Source organism: Lissotriton vulgaris, chromosome 7 (assembly GCF_964263255.1).
Source record: "Lissotriton vulgaris chromosome 7, aLisVul1.2, whole genome shotgun sequence".
Classification (NCBI taxonomy): Eukaryota; Metazoa; Chordata; class Amphibia; order Caudata; family Salamandridae; genus Lissotriton; species Lissotriton vulgaris.
In genome coordinates, this window is record NC_141695.1 from 225,198,572 (window position 1) to 225,223,069 (window position 24,498).

A 24,498-nucleotide genomic window follows, 5' to 3' on the forward strand; every position below is an offset into this window, starting at 1 on the left:
CATGAGCCAGACCCATTAGGAAGTTTCTGAAGCGCTCGGGTACCACCAGCACACGGGCTGCACCGGGTTTAGCAAACTTAGGCTCGCTATAAAGTAGGCCACCTTCCCAGTAAACATAGTGATCTTTGACTGCTCCACCTGCTGCCTGATCTACAGCCTGTTGCCGCAGACCAATGACGGAAGGGCATTCCTTCTGCGCCTGGCAGAACTCCTCCCTGGAGGGACCACCTTCTTGCTGCCAATGGGTCAGCTCAGGTAGGTCTCCCAGTTCGGCTACCTGTTCCCCTGTAGGTTCCAGGGCATCCCCCTCAGGTTCTGCTTCCTCCTGGACCGTGGGAACGGCTGGGGCTGGTTTCCCGCGCCCTCTGCCTCTTCCTCTCCTGGCAGGTCTCTGGGCCACTGTTTCAGGCTCCAGTTCTGCTGATTCACCCTTACTGGCTGCCATAGCACGCGTGGTCACGCAGATCCACGCAGACAGACCCAACATCTCCAAGTGAGTTCGGTGTTCTATGTCTTTCCATGGAGAACTCTCCAGGTCGTTGCCTAACAGACAGTCCACAGGCAAGGCATCACTGACAACTACTTCCAAAAGACCAGAGACTCCTCCCCATTCAAAGGAAAACTTCGCTAGCTTGCAGAGGCGCACTGAGCTGTCAGCGGCCACTGCAGGGCGGAGTACGCCAGGGATGATTTGCTCGTCAGACACCCACTGACACCTCACGGATGTCACACTGGCTCCGGTGTCTCTCAGTGCCTCAACCTCCCTCCCATTGATGGTCACCTTCTGCCCATACTTCTTAGTGTTAGAGGGCAGTAAGGTTTCCGGGACCATCTCTCTGTCCCCTAGCGAGACAAGGGTCATGACTGCTAGCTCTCCCCAGTCACTAGAAACCAAATCCCCACCCAAAGCTACACTAGCTAACGCTGGGGCGGGAGCACCAGTGGGTGCGGGCTTCTTCTGGGGACATTTCGGAGCAATATGGCCCACCTCATTGCAGTGATAGCAGGTAGGGGGACCCTGGTTATTCCTCCTGTCTCTATTGTTCCGCCTGCCCTTAGAGGGCCATGGCTGTTTAGATTTGGGGGGTTGTGAATCCTTTTCCTGGGAACTATTTTGGGGCCCTTGTGAGAACTCCTTTTGGTTACCCTTGTCCCCCCCACTCTTCTGCTGGGGACCCTGCCCACCTTTGGCTGTGGTACCCACAATTCCTCTGTGGACCCTGGTACTGGTCCAGCGGTCCGCCTCCTTAGCAAGCTCAATGGGGTCTGTCAGCTTGCTGTCTAAAAGATGCTGGCGCAGCTCTGGAACACAAAGACTACTCAAGTGCTCCCAACTGATTAAATGCAACAACCCCTTCAAATCAGTTACTTTACTGCCCTTCATCCAACCTTCCAGTGCACGCGAGTACCCATTCACACACTCCATCCAAGTCTCAGACTCTTTCTTCTTGGAGTTTCTAAACTGCAGTCTGTACTGCTCGGGAGTAAGGCCATACCTGAGACATAAGGCCTCCTTCATATTGGGGTAGGTCATGGCACCTGCCAACTCTAAGGGCTCTAGAGCACTCCTCCCGGAAGCCTCAAAATGTTTCCACAGGCCCGCCCCCCAATACTTATCAGGCACTCCATTCATCTTCAATGCAATTTCATACGAAGTGAACCAGGCATAAATATCCTCACTCCTATGGTAATTCTGTACCAGGTCTTTGGGAATATATACTTTACCCCCATGCACTGGCTGCGCGCTGCCACCATTTGAACTGGCATCCACCTCCTTGTTTTTCAGATCCAGCTCTTTCATTCTCAACTCATGAGCCAAAAGCAATTTTTTTTCCTCTAAGGCGCGGGCATTCTTGCTCTCCTCCGCCGCCTTCTCTACTTCCAATTGCTTAATTTTCATTTTCATGACCTCCAGGTCATATTCTCTTATTCTTTGATTTTCCTGTAACTCTTCTGGGGTGAGGCCCCTACTAGAGTGGTTGCTGCCAGCTCCTGAGCCTACTCTGCCCACTGGCAGATCTTTGCCTTGAAAAGCACTGTCTACATCCACAACATCATTTCCTTCTTGTGCCTCCCAATGGGTTTTCAAGATTCTCTGCAACTCCTCCTTCCTGTAGGCGCTCTTTATGGGGCACTCAAACTGCTGGCAGAAGTACCTAAGATGCTTTACCGGGTAGGAGTACAGATCTTCAATCGAGAATTCCAAATCTAGCTCTGCCTCCTCACTGGGCGCCTTCCCATTCAGAGACATGAAGCTTTTCGAAGAGTTACTCACAAATAGAACTCAATAACTCAAAAACCAATAGTATGCGGTGGCGTAGTGGTCTGCACTCACTAGTGATGTACACCAATTACTGTGGGTCAAGTACAAATACAAGTTCAAATCCCACCGCTGCCACCAATGTTAGAACTGGGGGTCTCTAGTTGGCAGAGGTAGGCACCACTGTCCAAATAGGGACCCTTGCTTCTAGTCAGGGCAAGGAGATAACCCTCTTAGATAACCCCTGCTCGCCCTCAAGGTAGCTTGGCCTGAGCAGTCTAGGCTAACCAGAGGCAATGCGTTAAGTATTTGTACCAACACTCACAGTAACACAGTGAAAACACCACAAACTGATTCCACAACAGTTTAGGAAAATAAAGATATTTATTCTAAACTACACAAGACCAAAACGTCAAAAATCCAACACACAGTTCAAGGATATGGTTTCAAAAGGGTTCTTCAGGTTGTGATCAAAGTTCTTTAAGTTGCGATCAAATGATCCACAGATGCGTGAAAAGTTCACAGTTGCGTCACGTTTACTCACAGTACCTTTTAGATGCAACAAAGTTCCACAAGCAGGAAGCTGGTGCGGTGGAAAACAAGCGATGCGTTGCTCCTGAGACCCTGGGGAGGCGATGCGACAGCCCCGCTGCAGCAGCGGGCGTGTTGCGACGAATCCGGTCTGTATGGGGAGGAAGGCCGCTTGCGTGGATTCCGGTGCGCAGGTTCCGTAGGAAGTCTGTTCTCGCAAAGGCACGATGCGATGATCTCGGAGGGGCTGCGACGATCTCCGGGGCGACGATGCGCGGTCCAGCGGTGATCCTCTCTCTCGCAGCTCCTCGATGTGATGGTTCTGCGACGATGTTCGCAGCGACGTGATGCGGTCCGCAAGCAAGCGGTGCGGTGATCTCACCCAGCGACGACAGGCTCTGCGACGACACTCGCAGCAATGTTCGATTCTCCCGCACCGGTCTGGTGTGTCCCGCAAACGAAGGGTGCGACGGCTCCGGCAGCGACGTCAGGCGCTGCGCCGATCTCGACCTTCGTAGCGGCGGGAAACTTCTCGCACTGTCGGGGATGCGCTCCGCAAGCGAGCGATGCGACACTTTTCAGCTTCAAAAGTCTCTCAAGCTTAGTCTCAAGCTTCCCAGCTCAGGTTCAACTTCCAGAGGCCCCACAACTGGATCAAGCACTCTAGGAAGGACAGAACTCTCTCAGCAGAGTTCAGGGAGACTGGGGGTGAAGTCCTTTTGTTCCTGGGACTTCGAAAACAGGGAGCCAGCTCTTCTCAGGCCCTTGGAGATTCCTTCAAGACAGGGGACACAGCTCACAGCAAAGTCCTTCCCCTCTCCTTGGCAGCAAAGCAACAGCAGGTCAGTCCAGCAGAGCAACAGCAGGACAGTCTTCCTTCTTCAGAGTCAGCTTTCTCCTTGGCAGAGGTTCCTTCTTGATTTCCAGGATGATCTAATTTTCTGTTGTCAGGGGTCCTGTACTTATACCCATAGAGTCTTTGTTCTCTCTGTGCATGTGGGCCCTGAGCCCGGTCTGAACCATTTCTGGGTGGATCCTGAGCACTTTGTTTTGCTGGCTGCATCTTTCCTTTCAGAGTGAGGGGCAGGGTCCTCAGCCACCCCGCAGGAGGTGGAGCCAGCACTGTGGCAGGCAGGCACAGCCCTATTCAGCCCAGGTGCTAGCTCCTCCCACCACTCAGGTAGCAATTACATTCATTCAGCCTAGTGCTGACTCAACCATCCTCCGGGGGAATTCCCCAGCCCCTGTCACTCACAAACCAGACAGTCAATACACAAACAGGCCTGGGCACACAGAAGGGTCAGACCAGAGAACAGCAACTTTCTAAAAGTGCTGTTCTCAAACACAGGATCTAAAAACCACCTTTCCTAAAAGATGCATTATTAAATTCTGAGTTCAGGGATACTAGATACTTATGTCCTATCTTGTTCCTATGGGAAGAAATGCTGTTAACCACTGTAGCCAGCATCCCCATGTTAACCTATGGAGCAAGATAGCCTTACAATAGTGAAAAACGAAAATGGCTGTAATTCACTACCAGAGCATGTCACCTGCACTAGTACATGCTCTACCTTTCACATACATGGCACCCTGCCCAGGGGGGTACCTTGGGCCTTCCATAGGGGTGACTGATGTGCACGAAAAGGGAAGGGTTAGGCCTGGTCAGCGGGGACGCGGACCAGGAGGACATGGCAGTTCTAAACTGCCCGTAGGCGCTGCAGTGGCAGGCCCGAGACACCATTTTAGAGCTACTCCTGTGGGTGGCACAATCAGTGCTGCAGGCCCACTAGTAGCATTTGTCATCACCGGCCCTGGCACACCCAGTGCACTTTACTAGGGACTTCATGGTGGTACAAATATGCCAAACGTGTATATCCAATCAGAATAACAATTTACATAGGGAGCACTTACACTCTGGCACTGATCAGCAGTGGCAGAGTGTCCAAAGCATCTAAACCAGCAAAAACGAATCCAGCACAGCATCGAAAAATACAGGAGGCAGAGGCAAAAAGATAGGGGTAATCACGCCAAAGATGCCAGGTCTAACACATCATATCCAATTTTCAAGACTTTCTGGGAGTATTTAATACATGTAAACCACAAAAGGCATATTAATACAGGTCCAATCATGATACAGAAAGGTGATTTCTTCAGCATACATGATGAGTTGCTGACTAGAGAATACAAAGGTTACACAAGTATTAAGAGAACAGCCAATCACAGTAGAATAACCTCATGATTCAGAATTGCGGCAGATGGAATGTCCACATTCTTGATCGCTGAGACTATCGAGTGCATCAGCAAAGAAGAATTTACACAATTCCTGTCCACTGAATTGCTAGCACTTCGCGTTAGCTATATATGGTCATTAACTTATGCAATTAGCAGGAGAAGCATAGCAGCAGCTTGTCATGTACACTTGTGACTTGCTAATTGCTGATGGCCTTGCGGTTACAGCCAAAGGACAGACAGTTCAAGTTCACTTACAGGCCGACTGCCTGTGGACCTTCTACAGGTTTGCTTCTATTGAGTCTCACAAAATGGATACACTTGAAATAAAATGGATTCCCAACTCTGACTTGGGGATCAATTCATATTTTGTCCGACAAAGGTATTGCAGTCAGGATGATGGAGTAATTCACTTTGGGCCCGATGTAGGTATCGAAATACCGGTCGGAAACGGCCGAAAATACCGATTTTCGGCCGTTTCCGACCGGTATTTGAATATTGATATGTAGGGGCATTTCAAAATACAGAATCGGTAATTTTACCGATTCTGTAACATACCGAATCGGTAAAAATACCGAATCTGTATTTTGGAATGTAGGTAGCACTGAAATCAGTGCTACCGGGGTGTAAGAATTCATAATTTACCACCAACTAGAAGTTGGTGGTAAATAATGAAAACCCTTTAAAAAACATTTTTTTTGCTTTTTAAACGGTGCCATGTTGCAGACATACTTGCCCTTGGGGCATGTATGTCTGCAACATGTGCACCTATACATAATTGAGGGGTGCAACAGGGTGTCAAAGTGACACCCTGCCACCCTTCAATGTTTCCTTAAATTACCGAATCGGTAAATACCGATTTGGTAATTGGCATTGATTCCTATGGGCCTCCAGGCACATAGGAATGAATGGCAATTACCGAATCGGTATTTACCGATTCGGTAATTACCGAATCATTCCGATTCGGTAAATAATTCGGTAAATATACCTACATCCCGATTGCCAGTTCTTAAATACCGAATCGGTATGATTCGGTATTTAAGAATCAGTAATCTGGGATTACCTACATCGGGCCCTTTGTCTCCTTGTCTGCACTTTCGCTTACCAAATGTGAAATGACTGCCAAGCAGGCAGTCATTTCCCAACGTAATGCCATGAATCATTGTCACAGCAGTTCCTGTCAATACTTTTTGCATTTTTGTGCAGGGCTCCATCAAAATGACGAAGCGCTGGATCAAACAGATTTTTTTTATTTTCAATAGGAAAATCCCTAAGGGGGATTTTCTTTTTGAAAATGAAAATAATGATGCCCCTTTCAACATGGAAGTCATCTCCCATAGAGAGAGGGCATTTAATTTGTTTTTACTGCCCCTCACTACTAGGGTTAGCCCCTAAATGTCCACTTATCCAAATTGGGCAAACACATCGCCAATTCTTTGACAGCCTTTAATCCATCGGACCATCGAAGCAGTTTAGCCACGTTGGAGGCATATAGTAGCCTCGCCGAGGTAAAACTATGATACACCCGTTTTTACATTAGGCGGATGATACATAATGTTGGCGGTAAGTACACTCCATCGACCTAGTTTGCTTGGATGTTATTTGTACAATGAGCTTGATAGGATGTCATTTGTACCATGCCATTTTTCACAACTGTGCTTATTTCTACTCTTCTGTTTACGTTTACTCTGGCTTTAGCTGTTTTGGTAGCCTTTGACTTGGCAGGCACATGGTAAAGTTGTTGGATGTTTTTTCTGACCCTATAGAAGAATTTGTTTCTCTGCGGTCCTGCATTACTTTACTTACATAATCATGGTAAAGTTGTTACTCTGTTTCTTTGCAAGCTTTTATTGCTTTCAGTTGGAGTATTGAAAGTTAATTACATGGGTTCATTAGAATGTTTTGATTTTCTTATTGTTTACAAGTTTCTAATTTACTGACACTGTGAGATTTGGCATATGAGCTTAGGAACAATCCATTTTCATTTTATGTAACATTTTTTCTTGGGGGTGCCTGGATGAACACCCTCCCACTTATAGGGATATTCATTCTCCAGGATTACATATTGTCTACAACCCTCCAGATCCAATGTTATTTTCATAAATTCACCAAAGTAAGGCTTTTTGTAAATCTTTATGTACATAGGGTCTGATTTATGAGGACCTATCAGCACTTTTGCGCCCCCGGAATGTCACTATTTTGACGTTCTAGTGGCTCAATGTGCCACTGAATATCTATATGGCCACTTAAATCCACTTTACATGGCTTTTCATGGCCTTATAAATATGTGCCCCTTTTATGCAGAAAACTTTGTGAAAGGGGCGTTCCATTGGTGTTGCTGTGGGTGCTCCCATGCAACACCCTTTTTGCATACATTTTAAATATCATTCTATTCTCTAATTTACCTGATTGGCATATCAATTCCAATTTCATTGCATTAATTAACCTCCTATGCCAATGTTATGACTTGCTTATGGAATTATATTCAAGAGTTCAGGTCCTGTAACGTGTGCACGTTAAAATGAGATTTCACTTACTGAGGCAAAGTACATTTTATTCCTTTATTTGAAAGGCCACACAGTGCAGAGAATAAACAAACAGTTCTCTTTACCCTGTCCTGCAACACTAGCAATTCCCTACAATAGGCATTCAAGAATTGTCTTTGTCTGATGTGAGCTTGTGCTTGGAGATATATTCAGATATTTCATAATAAAGCACCATTAAGGTGTTTGTGTTTGTATGTGTTCACTTCTGTTAGAACTTGGTCATACTTCTGGTTGGGCCAAGCCCTTTCTGCAGGGTCCCCCCATGTTTTTTGACTTCTTTTACTGAACCCGTTTTTGTGGGCTTTTAGGACTCTGCAAACTTTACTTTGGCTAAGCAGTGGAATAGTATTTGGGCTCTCCCTTCTTAAACATGGTAACACTGGTATACACATTTCATTTATTTATAAGTCAATAGCATATCTATCGACCGACATGTACCCAGGGCCTGTAAATTAAATGCTACTAGTGGGCTGCAGCCCTCCTTGTTTCCACCCACTAAAGTAGCACTGTAAAACATGTCTCAGAACACAACCATGATCATAGTATATAGTTAGAGCCCCAAACCCAGACTGTGGTTTACTAGCTGCATCAGTGATTGATTCAACTCTGATAACTACGATCCTGTTATTTCAGCAGCAGAACCAAACTTTGACAGCAGTAACTTATCTGTTCCAGGGCTGGACCTAAAACTCAGTAATCTCCTGCAGTTCTACTACTGAAATCAAACCTTAACAGTCTTACAAATAGCTGCAGAATTCCAGTAAATTATATATCACCTCTAGCACTCCTAATGCTATACTTAAAGAGGTATGAATCGTAACTGAGCATCTCTCTACAAAACCCAAAATACATTCTAAAGTACATCTGGCAGAACTCATCATGCATTACAAGTACAAGATGACACATCAGTCCCAGTTCCTGACCGTAATGGTCCATGTGCACACATATGTAGTGAATCATGTATGTGGAGGCGTCATTAAGAATGCACACGCTTACGAAATGGAAATGAAGAAGCTTCCTTACGTGCATTATCACTTATTTTTCAATTCTATTTTTCCCAATGCTGCACAGCATCAGCAAAAAAAATGCTTATTGTTGATGCTGCACAGCAAAGCCTAAAAGAAATGTCAAAAGGTCTGAAGTGCAGGGCCTGCCTTGGAATGGTAGTGCTCATAGGTCTCGCATTTCAGACCTTTTGGCTTGTTTTAACTGTAAGAAACTAATGGATAAATGTTTTAGAAAGAGTTGATTTTCAGCAACTGCATCCGTGTCAGACATATTTCTGCTGTGATCAAGCAATGCAAAGGCAATAATTCTGGGTCAGGTGTTCAGAAGGGTGTTGTCAAAGCTTGTATAAACTTTACAATAGAGTAAAACCGAAACTGAACACTGGGGTTCCTCCTGTGGAAGATGGCGGCGCTGCCTTCTCTGATAAGACTGGAAACTTTTCTCCCCACCTAAATCACAGCAGGCTAGATGTATTAAGTAGCATTTTTGCACCTGTCAGAAACGTGGCATTGCCAGTATTTGGTTTGCTGCAAACACGGATGATAATGGCAGAAAGCGAGTGTGTGCATTGAAGTGAGGTCTACCATTCTTATAGCTGCTAACTGTATCCGGGTCATGAGGGCGACTTTCAGCCAGTCTTGGTCCTCCGCCAACTGAACTAGTCCTGCTGGAGCTTCTAATTATAATGTCTGTGTTGGGCCTACAAGGCAGTATGCTTTTGGCTATTGGTTGTAGGACCAGGGCTGAGAGAGGCACTCAGGTTTCAGCTGGGCATTACCAACCTTTGCCATCATATGGCAGGATATTAGCAGGGGTGCAATGAGTTTTTAGAGAATTGGCAATGCACAGGGTGACTGTTAAATGATGCATTTGGCCAGACATCTGTCTGCAGATCAATGTTAATTTCCCTGGCAGTGGCTGTATCTTGATTGGCTCTGTTCTTGTGTTTTACAGGTCCCTGTTCAACGGGCCCTCTGGGGAGAAACTTTGTCACTGTATTCATGGAGAATGACAGAGGGTCTTCCGCTAATGCAGACTTATCAGTTCTCATCCAGAGCTACTCTGCCTCGACACAGGCCACTGTGACAGTCCAGAAGACGACCTACAGCAAAGACTTTTCATTGGATAAGGAAAATACGCTGCTGTCCGTGCAGGTTGTACGCAGTGCGGGCATGCTTGGGACAGGCATATTCGACAAAGTAACCACCATCCGGGCAAACAAAGACATCTCTGTGGTTTCACTCAACTATAAGCAGTTCTCCTCTGACACCTCCGTGGTGTACCCAGTTGAAGATTGGGGCACAGAGTACTATATTGTGACGCCACCGAATGGACCAGCAGGAGGCCTGAAAGAGTTCTGTGTCTTCACCAACGAAGAAACCAACACCATCAGCATGTACCTGAAAGGTGCCGTCTCATACCAGGGCTTGCCCTACCCGAGCGGAAGCACCCTGACAGTGACGCTCAAGCCACTGGAGGCCGTCCAGATCCAGAGCACGGATGACCTGTCCGGCACCAGGATCGTGTCCTCAAAACCTTCAGGTGTGCTGACCGGACACTCGCTTGCAAGTGAAAACAGCAGAGGCGACCATGTGTATGAGCAGCTGCGGCCCACCAGCAGCTGGGGTAAAACCTTTCATGTGCCCGCAGTCCCCTTCCAGCTGAAATCTGACTTTGTCTATATCACAGCTTACAAAAACACACGCGTGGTCGTGGGAGCAGGGATCTTTGAAAACTCGTTCGACCTGGTTGCTGGTCAGGTGCTAAAGCGTGAGGTAACAATATTGAGTCCTCTCTCCATCACGGCCACCGAAGGTGTCCAGGTCATTCTGTTCTTCACCGGCTTGACTAGATTGCTAGGCAGCTCATACGACCCCTTCTTTATAAACATACCGGATGTCGCCAGCTACTGCACGTCCTACTACACATACGGACTGGACAAATTTGAGAACCACGTCATCCTGGTGACCCCCACGTCAGCAACAAGGGGAATGACTTTGAACAAAGCGCCACTCCGCGGTGTTGTTTGGCTTCCAATGTTGGGCACAGATTATTCTTGGGGTTACTTTCGTGTTAGCCAAAAATTTAGCGTGGACTTGATCGAGGGCCCGTCTCCATTCGAGCTCCTTACTTTTGGATTGGCGGAAAGGAACGGGTATGGATCGGCGGGTGTCTGCACACCAGGTACGTATGGCAGAGTGTTTTTACACTATCTATCAAGCATGTCTGGGTATCTCAGGGACGGCCTACTTTGGTGTATGTCTGAGCAACCAAGGATATCCAAGTGCACATGACGGTGCATATGGGAAAGCAGTGAGAATATCTGTGTGTCAAGGAGCGCATAACGGAGTGTGTTCGCTAGTATACACCTGAGATAATAGGCATATCCGAGTGAAAAGAAAAGTGTATATTTCATCAGTATATATATGTGTCGGGATCTATCTATGGGTTTAGCAAAGACAGCACAACTGATGCAGTACGTATATATCCTAGGCCCTAGGGTGTACTTTTGAATCATACAATGTGTGAGTCATAGTGTCAGGACTCACAATGAGGGGGACCTCCGCAGAATGCGACGAGGGCTCCTGAATCTCTCAGACATTCACTGGCCTTGGGTTCAATGGGAGCCATCTGAGTGTTTGGGGGCACCTGTGTTTTGGAGCCCCTGGGGCCGAAGGTACAGCAGGGGCCTCTGTTACCCACCTGGTGGGTCATTATAATGGAAAGTTTGCTGAAACAATCCCAGCCCTTCCACGATTGATGAACTGATGCACAGGGGGCACTGGCAGACCCTGCTGGCTCTCCACAATTGGCAGAGCGCTCTGTTAGTGACCCTCATCACTCCCCACTAGCACCTCCTGGGGGTCATGGAAGGACAACTCTTAGGGGCATATTAGCAAGAACCTCGTTAAAATTATCGCTGTTTTAGCGGCAGGAAACTGCAGCTAAAACATCGATAATGGGCTTGCTGATATGCGTTATAGAATTCCAATAGAAGCCCCGGTAGATGTCCTGCACATCTAACCTGGGCTTCTATTGGAATTCTATAACGCATATTAGCAAGCCCATTATCGTCGTTTTAGCTGCAGTTTCCTGCCGCTAAAACGGCGATCATTTTAACAAGATTCTTGCTAATATGCCCCTGAGTCCTTTACCATCACATCTTCAGCAATGGTTCTTTGTCAGTTGCAAACATTACACTGATCTTTACAATGAGGCAGGCTTGAAATGTGTATAGAAGTTTACCCCAGTGAACTTTATATCTACGCTTCCCGAACTTTTGAGAAACACGACCCAGTTTTTAGAATGACAAACTTTGCAAGCCACTTAGTGATCTAGCTTCAACGCACTTGCTGGTGGCTGTTTTGTTAAGTAATAGTAGAGATGCTGTCAGATTGCTGTGAATCACTAAAATAACATAGGGCCAGATGTACAACCCAAGTAAATTGTGACTCGCAATTTACTATGTACAACAGTGTCAGAGACCGATTGCGATTCCCAATGGGGTCGCAAAACGCCTGCATCATTAATTTTATCGAGGCACTCGCATTTTGGGAACCCATTGGGAATAGCTGGCCCTCCCAGGGATGGTGGCCTGCTGTGCTCAGCAGACCACCATGTCTGGGATTGCTGTTAATAAAGAAGCTTTTTAAAAAAAGGAATATGGGATGCATTTAAAAAAATGAAATGATTATGTTTTATTTTTTAAGGGCAGGACGTGGTCCCTGGGACCACTGGCTGCCCTAAAAAAATATTTTTGCATGCATTTGCAAAGGGGAAGCAGGTGGTACCTTGGGAGTGTTTTGCGACCGCAATAGCGGTCGCAAAACATTCATAAATGGCTCATGAGTCGCTTTTAGGAAGGGAACACCCCTTCCTAATAGCGAGTCGCAAAACATATTTTGTGAGTTGCTTATTGATTAGCGAGTCGCAAAATAGGTTTTGTACATGGGCCCAAGGTTTTTAGCAAGCGCAAATGGGTCTAAAACCTGTTTGCGAACGCTAAAAATCGTTGTACATCTGGCGCAAGATCTTTAAAAGTTGTGTGTTTCTCTCTAACAACAATTGTTTGTAAATGTCACAACAGTGACTATGCTCTTTAATATGTGTTTATCAGACATAAAAGTGGTAGATTGTACCCTACGCTGAACTCTGGAGCTGGGACACTTTTCAGAGTGGGGTGCTCGCTTATGGCATTTGTTCTCTAAGATCACAAGGCTTCTGAAAAATGTTCCTGTTTATACCAGTAATTTTAGCAAATGTAAAAAACCTTTCTGAAGCAAAGCGTGGGGTAAGGCCTCATCCATTTTTGTGTTAAAACAATGCCTTGTAGTGCAATTTGAAATACAGATATATTTTGCAGTGTTATATAGCACAAACATGACCCAGGGACATTAGAGCTCTTTACATGATCACCAGATTACATTACACAAAGTCAGAATAATGTTATTCCAAGCAGAGGAGATTAGGTACTTGGCACAGAATCAAAGCATGTTGAGCCTACCCTTGGTCTCAAACCTAGTTTTCCAAATCCATAGTCAGCAACTCTGGCTGTTAGACTACATTCACTTATCTTAAATGATGTGTGTATGTCATACATTAGTCGGATGACTGTATGATTATGTATAGTGAGCACATTCTCTGGTAAAATGGCTTTGTGAAATGGGTGGAAAAACATGTCAACAAGATCAAAATGAAATCTGGCAAGTGATTTCACAGAAGTGTAAGTAGCAAGATAGGTAGAGATGCATCTCAAATTGAAGTCTCATAGAGCATGGCAGACAGAGCAAACACATTTTTAAAGTACATTTTAGCACATGTCTTTAGTCAACTAAGTTGGCGTAAATTGGATGAATCTATGTAGACCCAGGAGACAGAAATTACAAAATAAGCAAATTGACTGATTGTAAACAGTTTTTATTTAGGGTGCACATGTGTCCGTGTCAAAAGATAGTGGCACCACCTCCTAGGTGTCACAGAAATTAAATTAAACAAACCAATTTTAAATCCTTGGTAACGTGAGCCAAGGCAGGGGGGTGTAAACCAAAGCCAGTGAGTCCCATGCTCTCCACACCACTAGATTCAAGCAAGCCGGGCTGAAGACGGCTGGAATGCCAGAAACTGGTCCTCGGAAGCTTGTTTCCGGTCCAGGGAAGGCATGGCTTGGCAGTTTGGGCTGGACTGTTCCCATGAGGCACAGGGTCAGACTGCTTTGCATATGGCCATGTCTGAACTGAGGTGGTGTGGAGTGCAAAAAAACGATGGATTTAGGCCCAGATCTCTGTACTGGGGTGAATGTATGACATTGTTCTGCATTCTGTCCATCAACTGTGGTTTTTGCATTTGTCACCCCGAGTTGGAATGGGTATGCTCAGACGTGAGTCCCATGCTCTCCACACCACTGGATTCAAGCAAGCCGGGCTGAAGACGGCTGGAATGCCAGAAACCGGTCCTCGGAAGCTTGTTTCCGTTCCAGGGAAGGCATGGCTTGGCAGTTCGGGCTGGACTGTTCCCATGAGTCACAGGGTCAGACTGCTTTGCATATGGCCATGTCTGAACTGGGGTGGTGTGGAGTGCAAAAAAACGATGGATTTAGGCCCAGATCTCTGTACTGGGGTGAATGTATGACATTGTTCAGCATTCTGTCCATCAACTGTGGTTTCAGCACTGTAGTACAGCCACTTTTTCCCACAGGGATACTGCCAATACTGCTCACACAAAGGTCTGCTCGAGCTCTAGTAACAGCTATAACAGGAGGCCCATTACCCTTGACAGTTCGAGTATTAATGAAAGCATTGCGCGTGGAGGAATTTCCTCGGTGATACTCCTCCATTTCCCATACAGTTCCTTTAGCTTGGGGATCTCCTTCCTCATCAGAATAACAGACTCTATTTAACTGAGCGTTAAGTATTTCTCCATTAAAGTTGGTAATAGTACCAATATGAGAAGCCCACAACAGTGCAAACCAAGCTCTGCAGGAACCATTGTGTGAAAACAGCAGAGGAATGAAAGGCGTTCCTCCCTTTTCTGATGAGCTGGCATCATTCCACACACCCAACAGTTGGTAATGTTCATAGCATTATGGGCGTGATGCAACATTTGAATGAACGTATTGCTGAGACAGGACATTCCATTCTGTGCTTCTGCTCATGATAAGGGAGAGTAAAATATTGGTGCTCAATGGGGACAGGAGTAGTAGCAGTCAGTAGTTTTCAAGCAGGAGCTATTCCCTCTACAACCCATGGTATTGTAGCAATCAGAACAATAATTAAAGCGAGTCCAAAAATGAACACACTCTTTCGATCATAGATTCTTTCAGTAGTTGATTTCTTCTCCACAGGCATGTTCATCTTGCCGTTGAACAATGGACCAGATGGTGCCCTCAGGTCCTGGGCAAGCATTGGTTTCTGCGCTGAGGTTGAGACTAGTAGCCACTAAAAGAGTATCCCCCTTTGTAACTCAGTCTTTCACTACCCAGGATAGTGGCTCAAACAGTCTTTTTCAGCAACAAAGTGTCTCTCTTCCAGGGTCACAGCTGATCTCGAGATGTACCAGGGATCGTGTGGTCCAGGAAGACTACCTCAGGTCCTTCAGGTGACGTGGCTTGGCCTTTCTCTGTGTCCACGATGTTGCGATGAGCTGCCAACACAGCTGGGCTCACTAGGTCCTGCAACACCTTCCGACAATTGGTTGCGTGGACCCAGTTCTTCTGGTTAGTCACTCGAACTGCAGTCCTGGTAGCCAAAAGCACCTGCTCAGGGCCACGCCAACGAGGCTCCAAGGAGCTGGTCGCTGTAAGAAATTTGTTCGAACAAATTGCCCAGGCCGTAGATTATGGCCCTCACCCTGCGAACTGTTTGGAAGAGTCTCTCAAACCTGTTGATAAATAGAAGACAAACTGTCAGTCAACTGAGACAAATAGTAGTTCATCAATACATACAGTACATCAAGTATAGGGTGTGGCTTAGGAATCCCCCAAATATTCATTGGCCTTCGAAAAACCACCTCATATGGTGTGAGGCCAGATCGTGTATTTGGTACCAATCCAATAGATAGCAGGTAGTGCATCAGGCCATTTCAAAGAAGTGAAAGCCTGTATTTTGGCCAATTTTAGTTTGAGGGTTAAAAATTGTGGGTGAAAAGCAGCATGAAACTTATGTTTAATTCCTAACCCTTTCATGAGGTAATCAACAACTTGCCCAATGAAATGGTGTCTGTTGTCACTCCACAAGACTCGATAAATGCCGAATCTGGGGAAAAACTCCTTTCAGAGCACCTGTGCTGTACTAAGAGCTGTATTATCTTTTGTAGCATATGCCTCCACCCATTTACCAAAGGCGCAAACCACTACCAAGACATACTTTGGGTTATTACAACACTCAAACTGTATGTAATCCATTTGCAGGACCTCAAAAGGTGCCATAGGTATGGCAAACCCTCCTGCTGGAGTTTGTGTTCCCTTTCAAGGATTATATTGGAGACAGATCAGACAAGACTGGACTATCTTTTTAGCTGTACCGGCAATTTCTGGATGATCCCAAACTTGCAGGAGTAGCTTTGCCATTGAGGAAGCTCCAACATGTGCCAGCCCATGTGCCATGTGAGTCATAGGATGTAAACAGACTGTGGGTAACTTCCATTTTGTCATTTCTTTATTCCTCCAACAGCCCTCATCATCCAATGTTCCTTCCTTAGACCATTTGGTAATTCCTCAACAGAAGCAGATCGTTGCATATCCAGCACCTCTTACCTGGCATGATGCCAATGCTCAGCCTGTGACCTTACTACATACATGGGTGTAGTCCTTCACTGCATTGCAGTCTCACGAGCTGTGTGATCCGCAAAAGCATTGCCTTTTCCTATTTTATCAGTCACTTTCTTGTGTGCGCTACACTTAACAATTGGCACTTTCTTAGGATATGACAAGGCAGTAAGGAGGTTGTGTACTAATTTCCCATGCACTACTTGCGTCCCATGTGAAGTAAGAAAGCCTCTTTCCTTCCAGAGTTGCCCAAAATCATAAGTCACTCCAAAAGCATATCGGGTATTGGTGTAGATGTTAACGAGTAGATCTGTACTAAGCTCACATGCTCTTGTCAGTGGTATAAACTTAGCTGCTTGAGCTGACTTCTGTGGGATACAAGCTGTCTCAACTATTGTCTGAAGTGTTGTGATTGCATAGGCAGCAGAAGTCATGCCATCAGGCAGCTTCATCAACCCACAGTTCCCCATCAACACTAGAAAGGGGCGAATCTTGTAGGTCAACACGACCCTTTGTTTGTTCTTCAGTAAGGGATATACAATCATGTAACTCTTGTGACTGAGACTGAGTGGCTGGAAATGGCAATAATGTAGCAGGATTCAGAGTCGAGCATCTTTTCAGTGTGATATGAGGAGCCATAAGTGTCAATTCATATCCTGTCAAGCGGGCACTAGTCAAATGTTGTGTTTTCGTTTGATTTAAAAGAGCCTCAACTGAATGGGGTACTAGCACAAGCAATCTGTGTGACAAGAGTATTCCCTCACATTGACGTATAGACACAGCTGTCACCGCCATCGCTCGAAAATACCCAGGCAGCGCACAGGCGACTGGATCAAGGACAGCTGAGAAATATGCACAAGGACGCTGCTTATCACTGTGTGCCTGTGTTAAAACTGAGTGAGCACAGCCGTTCCTCTCATGTACATAGAGCACAAAAGCTTTATTGTAGTCTGGAGCTCCTAATACTGGTGCAGAACAAAGAGCTTGACACAACTGTTGGAAAGCATGCTGGCATGCAGTAGTCCATGGGAGGGGCATTGGAGTGTCTTTGGTCAAAAGGGCCATTAAGGGTTTAACAATTTGAGAAAAGCTAGGGATCCACTGCCTACAGAAATAAGTAAAGCCAATCAGTGCACACACATCTTTCTGAATACAGGGCACAGGAGTGTCTAAAATAGCTTAAATGCGATCTATTGTAAGTGCACTTCCCTCCTTAGACAGAAGGTGACCTAAATAGGTAACCTGCTGTCTACAATATTGCATTTCCTTCCGAGAGACTTTGTGATGATGAGAGGCAAAGAATAATTGCAATAACAATGGGCCATATTATAAAGAAACGGCGATACATTATCGCTGCTTTTATGGGCAGGAAACTGCCACTAAATCAGCGATAATGGGTTTGACAATATGATCTTGTGAATTCCCATAGAAGCCCAGGTTAACACCAGAACCTAGGCTTCTATGGGAATTCACAAGGGCATATTATCAAGCCCATTATCGCCGCTTTAGCGGCAGTTTCCTGCCGATAAAAGCAGCAATAATTGATATATTGATAATATGGCCCTGTGTTCCTTCTTCACACTGTTATGGGGTATCAGCAGCCAACAAGATGTCATCAACATATTAAATAAGAGCCACCCCTTTTGGCACAGGTAAAGAATCCAGCTGCCTTTTCAATGCCTGGCTATAAATACTAGGACTCTCTGTATACCCTTGTGGAGCTCTACAAAATCTGAATGATCGATTATTCAAAGTGAAGCCGAACAAATACCGGCTGTCAGGATGAATCGGTATTGAGAAAAATGCATTTTTCAAATCGATCACACTGATGTAGTTGCAGTAGGAGGAGCCATAGTAAGAAGTGTCGTGATGTCAGATTCTACCGGATATGGGGGCACAACAATCTTGTTGACCTCTCGCAAGTCAATGATGAATCTATAAATTTTACAATCAGTGTCTTTTTTCAAAATAGAAGAATAGGGCTATTATAGTTATTGCAAGGGACTACTTCCACAACTCCCACCTTAATCAAATCCTTTACAATGTGTATCAATGCTTCTTCGCCTTCCCAAGATATTTTATATTGGGGCAGTCGAGGCAGAGAAGCACCTTCCTTTACTTGAATATGTACTAGTGGGATAACCATTTGTCCCACATCGGTATCTGATGTAGCCCACAAGCTACTAGGTAACGGAGCCAAAGCAATATCCTCTTTATTAAGACAAGACCTCTCAACCATTTGATAGTTATTGTTTAAATTAACACGCACACACTCTGGGAAACAACTTATTGTAGCACAAAAATGTTTAAGCATATCGATACCCACAATGTTATCCGGCGTGTGAGGGGGAAAGCAGAAATGGAAATGTTGCAGTGAATTTATCAAGACTAAATGCAAGTGGCTGTGACAGTGGGCTAAGTGTAGTTGTCCCATCAAATGTGCCAGACAGGGGTGCCATAGCAACGAATTGATTAGACAGAGCACTACGAGTAGCTCCTGCATCAACCAGAAACTGATCATTAGAACCCAAGATGTTTGCATCGACATAGGGACCCCTCTGATCTACTAGGATCTCAATCGTTTTTTTACTCCATCCTAAGCATTCCTATGCATAATCAGAATCCTTAGGACCATCAGCCGAATAATCAGACATTTGATATTGGTTTTGTCTATCAAAGGTATTAAAAGAATTTGGATTGTGTTCAACTGCCTCAATTCTGGTATTACACATTTCCTGTGTTCCCTGGGCGGCTTGTCATACTTCCTCTTCCCCGCTGATACTGCTGATCGTACAAAAGGGGGCACGCAGCACGCTAATGTCAAATTTCTTTACAATAAGCACACTGATCAGAAGACAAATTTGCTCGAGGGAAAGGGGGTACACCAGGGCGATATATCACAATCCACCTCAACCACCACCTTTAAATGAAGGACCATAGACTTGAGCCAACATAACTTTCGTTTTTAGATCCATAACCTTTTTATCTGTCCTGCCTTTTGCTTCCAATTCCTGTCGCTCATAATACTGAGCCATAGTCAAAAGGGAGACTGGGGAAGATGTGGTCCATGCTGGCCTTTAGGCGTTTAGCTATTTCTGGCAACTTGTTAGCGACAAATTAGTAGACAAACAGATGCTTACCCGTGTCATCTGTCAATGACTGCCCACTAAAATCATGGAATTTCTCTTCAAATCGTGCAAAGAAATCAGAAACTGACTCATCCGCTTTCTGTTTCAAAAAACGCTAATGTAGTCCAATCTATTTTCTTAGGCGGTATAAGAGTTTTCAATTTAATCACAATAGATTTGGGAAGATCTAATCTCTCCTGTTGTGGTTTTTGCGCAGGCTCTCTATCTGCATCTATTTGCTCTAAATGCACCCAAGTATCACCATAGGCTACATCATCACCTACCTTTCGAATTGATATCCACATATCAGTGGGAAAAATAAGTCCAAAAAACATGTCAATATCTGGCAGAGTCATAGTACAGGAGCTAATAGCTCCTTCCACTTCTTCATAAAATATCCTTTGGATCATCTGAAACTTTACCATCATTCATCCCGTTCCCTTTGGGCGAACATACAGAGGTGCTGCCTCATGCATGGGTTTCATAGTAACTTCAATATCACTAATATCCGTCCCCGTAGCTCCCTCTTGTCACTCCGGGGTCTGAACTGTTTGTTCAGTTGTAGTTTTACCAGCTGCTTTTTTTCTCCTCTTGCAGATGGGACATCTCAGTGCTCAATTTAAACACTCGCCTAATTAGATCAGGCACCTGTGAAGGAAGAAAGGTGCCATCACTTAATTGTTTATAATTATAATTTATATCAGAGGGCTCTAAATCATCAGAATGGTGTCTAAAACTGAGTATTACTTCCCAAGTAAACATCTCTACGAAATGTAACTTCTCTAAAGCTATCCACTGCTGAACCATTGCTATGAGTTCTAGATTGGAGGCACTCCCACAAGCTGATTTACGAGCAGCGGATCGAAGAGTAGCCTTGCATTCAGTAGTTAAAGTAGAACGAGTCTTCTGCCCCTCTTGTTTATCTTCATCTTTTTCTTCTGAAGATAAATGCTCTTCATCAGAAACTTCATTCTCAGGGGCACCAGGGAATTAATACAGGGGTGGTGGTCTATCTAACAGGTTGAAATCATCCTGAGGTCTATTAAGTATGAGATACATGGGGCACCTAGTAGGTACTGGCCAGATCCCTCTAAACGATGCTCCCTATCTTCATTTTCTTTTATTTCCTTCATATCCTTATTTTTCAATTGTAATGGTTTTTTATACATTGTTTTTCTCTGTTCTTTTTCTGCTTTAGCTTCTTCTTTTCTCACTCTCTCATGTACTTCTTTCTTTCACATTCGTACACAATCAAACATATCTTGTCGACTTTCATTTGAACAGACACTGCTCAACATACTGAATCTTTTTAAAATCAAATGACCCATTTACTGGCCATTGTAGATCAGGATCCTTTTTTGTATATTTGTTCCACAGTGTACTGTACATTATGGAAGACCCTTTTTAATATACACATACCTAATAGGTGTCCCCTCTAGGAAAGCCGGATGACTACATTCTAAATCCATTTTGGTACAACCAAGACAGCAACACAACCTACAAAGTGTGCTAGGAGCATGCATGCTACCAAATTGAAGTAAAATATAACTTATCCAAGATATATCAAAGTTGAGAAAAATCTCCACATTACCTGACCTTATGTATTTCAATAAACAAACAAACAAAATCAGAATCTTGGCCAAGGAAATCCAAAAACAAGAGTGTTGCTTCAGCGACCTTACCAAACAAAAGTCTCCAAACTCCAACTGCCAATCTCTTGGTTGACCTAATGGTCACTGCAAGACTTGCACCAAAGAACATCTCAGTCTGGACCAGCCACCACCTGGAGCGTCAATTCGGGAATACTGGAAAAGCACTTCTGTCTGCAACGACAAAGGGTATCCTCGTGCAGGATGTCACCTCAGTAAGATTCCATTACTCCGTAAAGACCACTCCTTCGGACGGCCGCATCTCCGATGAGCCCCAGGAGTCAGGTGCCATACTCCTTTTCAGGGGGCACAGCGGTGCAGGGTTTACCCTTAAGTTTGTCCACGGGTCCTTCGACTAACAAAGAATGATATTGGCACCGAAGCTGGAATTAAAAATAACAAGTTTACTCACTCATCAGTGAGACCACGTCCATACAACACCCTCAAGTGTTCCGGGAGGTAGTGGCTTGAACACACAGACCATGGTGCTTTTATACAGAGTTTTGTGCACTGGTAAGCATGTAGCTACTAATAGAAGGTAAAGGCCTACACAGGAATGGATACTGACAAACATGGGCATATGAATATCACTTAGTCAGCAAAGTGGGAGCGGAATCAGAACTGCTTACATCAGTAGGATATGATAGACAGTTACATTCTCAAACAGGTGCATTCTAGCAATTACAGGCTATTCTGAGCTCATACATTGCTCTGGCTCAGTACAGAAGGAGTTAACTAAGGTTGATGGCTCAAGCAGCATAGAAAAGACGGCAGAATCACAAGGCGAACAAAATTAATGCTGCAAACAAGATGGCTTCAGCTCATGCATACAGCAATTATTTTCGATTTCCACACTGTGTGAGGGAGCAGGTCCAGTCTGTCAGAGCTCCTCTAAAGTTAGTGACAGCAGGTGCCATCCTCTTCTGATCTTCCACAAGTCCAGCTGGTATTCAGAGGAAGATTGGATGAAGATCCAGCTTTGAAGGTGCAACAGGAACATGGATTGGACACAACTCTAGATGCTATAACTCTTTGTATGGATATAATGTTTGGTAATATGCCAACAGGGCAGAATTCTGGTGATTCTGGTAAATCTCCTCTTTTTCTCAACTAAATTCTTCTCTCTCTCTTCTGGATTTATAGGTGGAGGATACCCTCGGAGAAAAAAAGACATAGACCTTAGATATCTGGTCTATATTGTTTCTCTAAAACCCTCTCTACCCCTCTGCTTAGTGTCAGATGAGTATTTTATACTTGAAAATTCAGTGCCCGAAAAAACTATTCATGACATAAGGATGTAGTTTCTATAGACGAGTTGTGCCGGTGAGAAAGGAAGCAATACTGTGAGGGAGAGGATCTGTTTAGAACCCAAGTATTGACTCCTGAGTAACTGCCCACCATGACATTCTCTCTTCCCCCTTTGAGGTCACTTGCCTGAGGCCAGGGCTCTCCATTAAGACGTGGCAGTCTCTTTCCACACCTTTCTTCCTGTTGTGTTGGCATCCGCTGTCTCTCGTGCCTCGCCATGCCTCCACTCTACACGCCAGTAATCTCCTGCCAACAGCTCCTGACTCTCAGGATACTCTGCAAGTGCCCCACTGTTCCCACCGTGGTCATTCAGGGCCGCCAGCTCCCCTTCTCAGGACATCACTACTACCTCATCTGTTGGCTGTTGCTTTCTCTTGTTCACCACCTCAGGGTCAAAGAAGCTAACGTCTGTGCAGCTGGGGGTTATGACCGCAGTGGCTTGAATCATGTAAGTTACTAGAACGCTGATTCCACGACTGGTGGTACCCCCAGGGGTCTGGCCCTGCTGTAGTCTTTGAGAAGCAGGTGTCTCCTCAGAGAAGGGTTCACCATCTTTTGAAGGGGACAACCTAAGACACTCCTAGTCTCCATGTGCCCAATGCAGTAAATATTCCCAGGTCTGGTAAACCCTATCAACCTTTTCTAGTTTGTATTGGCCTTACTGCAAACAGGCCCAAAATGACTTGTTTCACGGCAATCTCAGGAGGGCTGAGATCATCAGAACCACTAAAGATGGGCTCTGAGAGTGTACATGAGAGTACACAATGGAAATCCTGGGGACATTCAACATTTAACAATATAGTCCAGTTTGAAAGAGGCCCTGGACCCACATAAAAGCAGGAGACCAGACGGATGATAAAATAAAGCAGAGCCCCTAGGTGACAAAATTGAAGATACACAATTTTTGTATCAGGTCCTGTTTCACCCCTTTCACGTGCACAAATGTTTTATATGTGGCTCAGACAGACCTGTCAGGCAGGATTGGACACTGTTGTGCCAACAGGATGCCCATAGCCACTACCCTTAATATTCTGCTGAGGTCAGAGGAGCTATCCCTGCCCATTCAGGTCAACCTGTCAATAGAATGACCTATTGTATAGCTCCTGTAATAAGTTCACTCCCCAGTCCCACCTCATTCAACCCATGTACAGACTGACCAATTGCCAGTGTCTGATGCTATTTAACTTCCTGAAGTCTCAGGCAGGGAAAAGGTAACTTTAAAAAAATTGATTTTATACGTTTGACTTCATCTTTGAATTGGACATTTAATAACTATTAAAAATAGAGATTTTTTAACTTTTTGTTTGGGTGAACTTGTTCCCGAAATATTGTATTGCTATTTGAATCTGCACTCTAGTTTTCTACATGAGACAGCGAATCTGCCAGAATAAAAATAGCTACTGGGGCCTTATCACTGTAGGAACATGATGAAATAAATTTTCTACATGTCCCAAATATAAATGCCATGGGCTACAGAGCATATACACTGGTGACTTAGTATTATTCAAAATGCAATATTTGCGTATAAAAATAGGTCCTTTGCAAGTTCTCACTGCAAGCTTAACACTGCATCAGTCAGGCTGCACTGTATAGTCCTGAAGCTATGTTTTCAGAGCTACTGTGGAGATAGCTGTTAGTCCTGGCATCCTTGGCCAAGTTTCCTCTTAAAATTTTGCCTTCAGGCCTCCTGTTTAATTGACATCATTTTTTCTGGCCTTAGTACTCTGCTAACCATTGCTAATGCGATTATGCTCACTCCCTAGAGCATGTTATATTTCCTTATCACCTATTTGCATATACTTGTAAGTCCCAAATAAAGTGTCACTACAGGTGCCCAGGGCCTGTAAATTAAATGTTTCTAGTGAGCCTGCAGCACTGATTTTGCCACTCACTTAAGTAGCAGTTTAAATATATCTCACATCTGCCATTTCAGCCCGTTGGTGTGCAGTTTTAGAGCTAAAATTTCGACCTTGCAAAATAAACTTTTTGCCAGATCAAAACCTTCTTTTTAAATGCATATAAGTCAACCCTAGATTAGGCCCTGGACAAAGTATTTAAAATCTGAAATGTACTTTTG

At 44.8% G+C, this 24,498-nt stretch overlaps 1 protein-coding gene across 1 annotated transcript in view; it reads left to right on the forward strand.

Moving 5' to 3' along the window:
- Window positions 1–24,498, forward strand: part of LOC147701262 (IgGFc-binding protein-like) — a 402,161-nt gene that overhangs the window by 82,034 nt on the left and 295,629 nt on the right. The window contains exon 2 of the mRNA XM_086929328.1: window positions 9,529–10,758. Coding sequence (XP_086785454.1) covers window positions 9,529–10,758 — 1,230 coding nt within the window. The remainder of the gene's footprint in view (window positions 1–9,528; window positions 10,759–24,498) is intronic.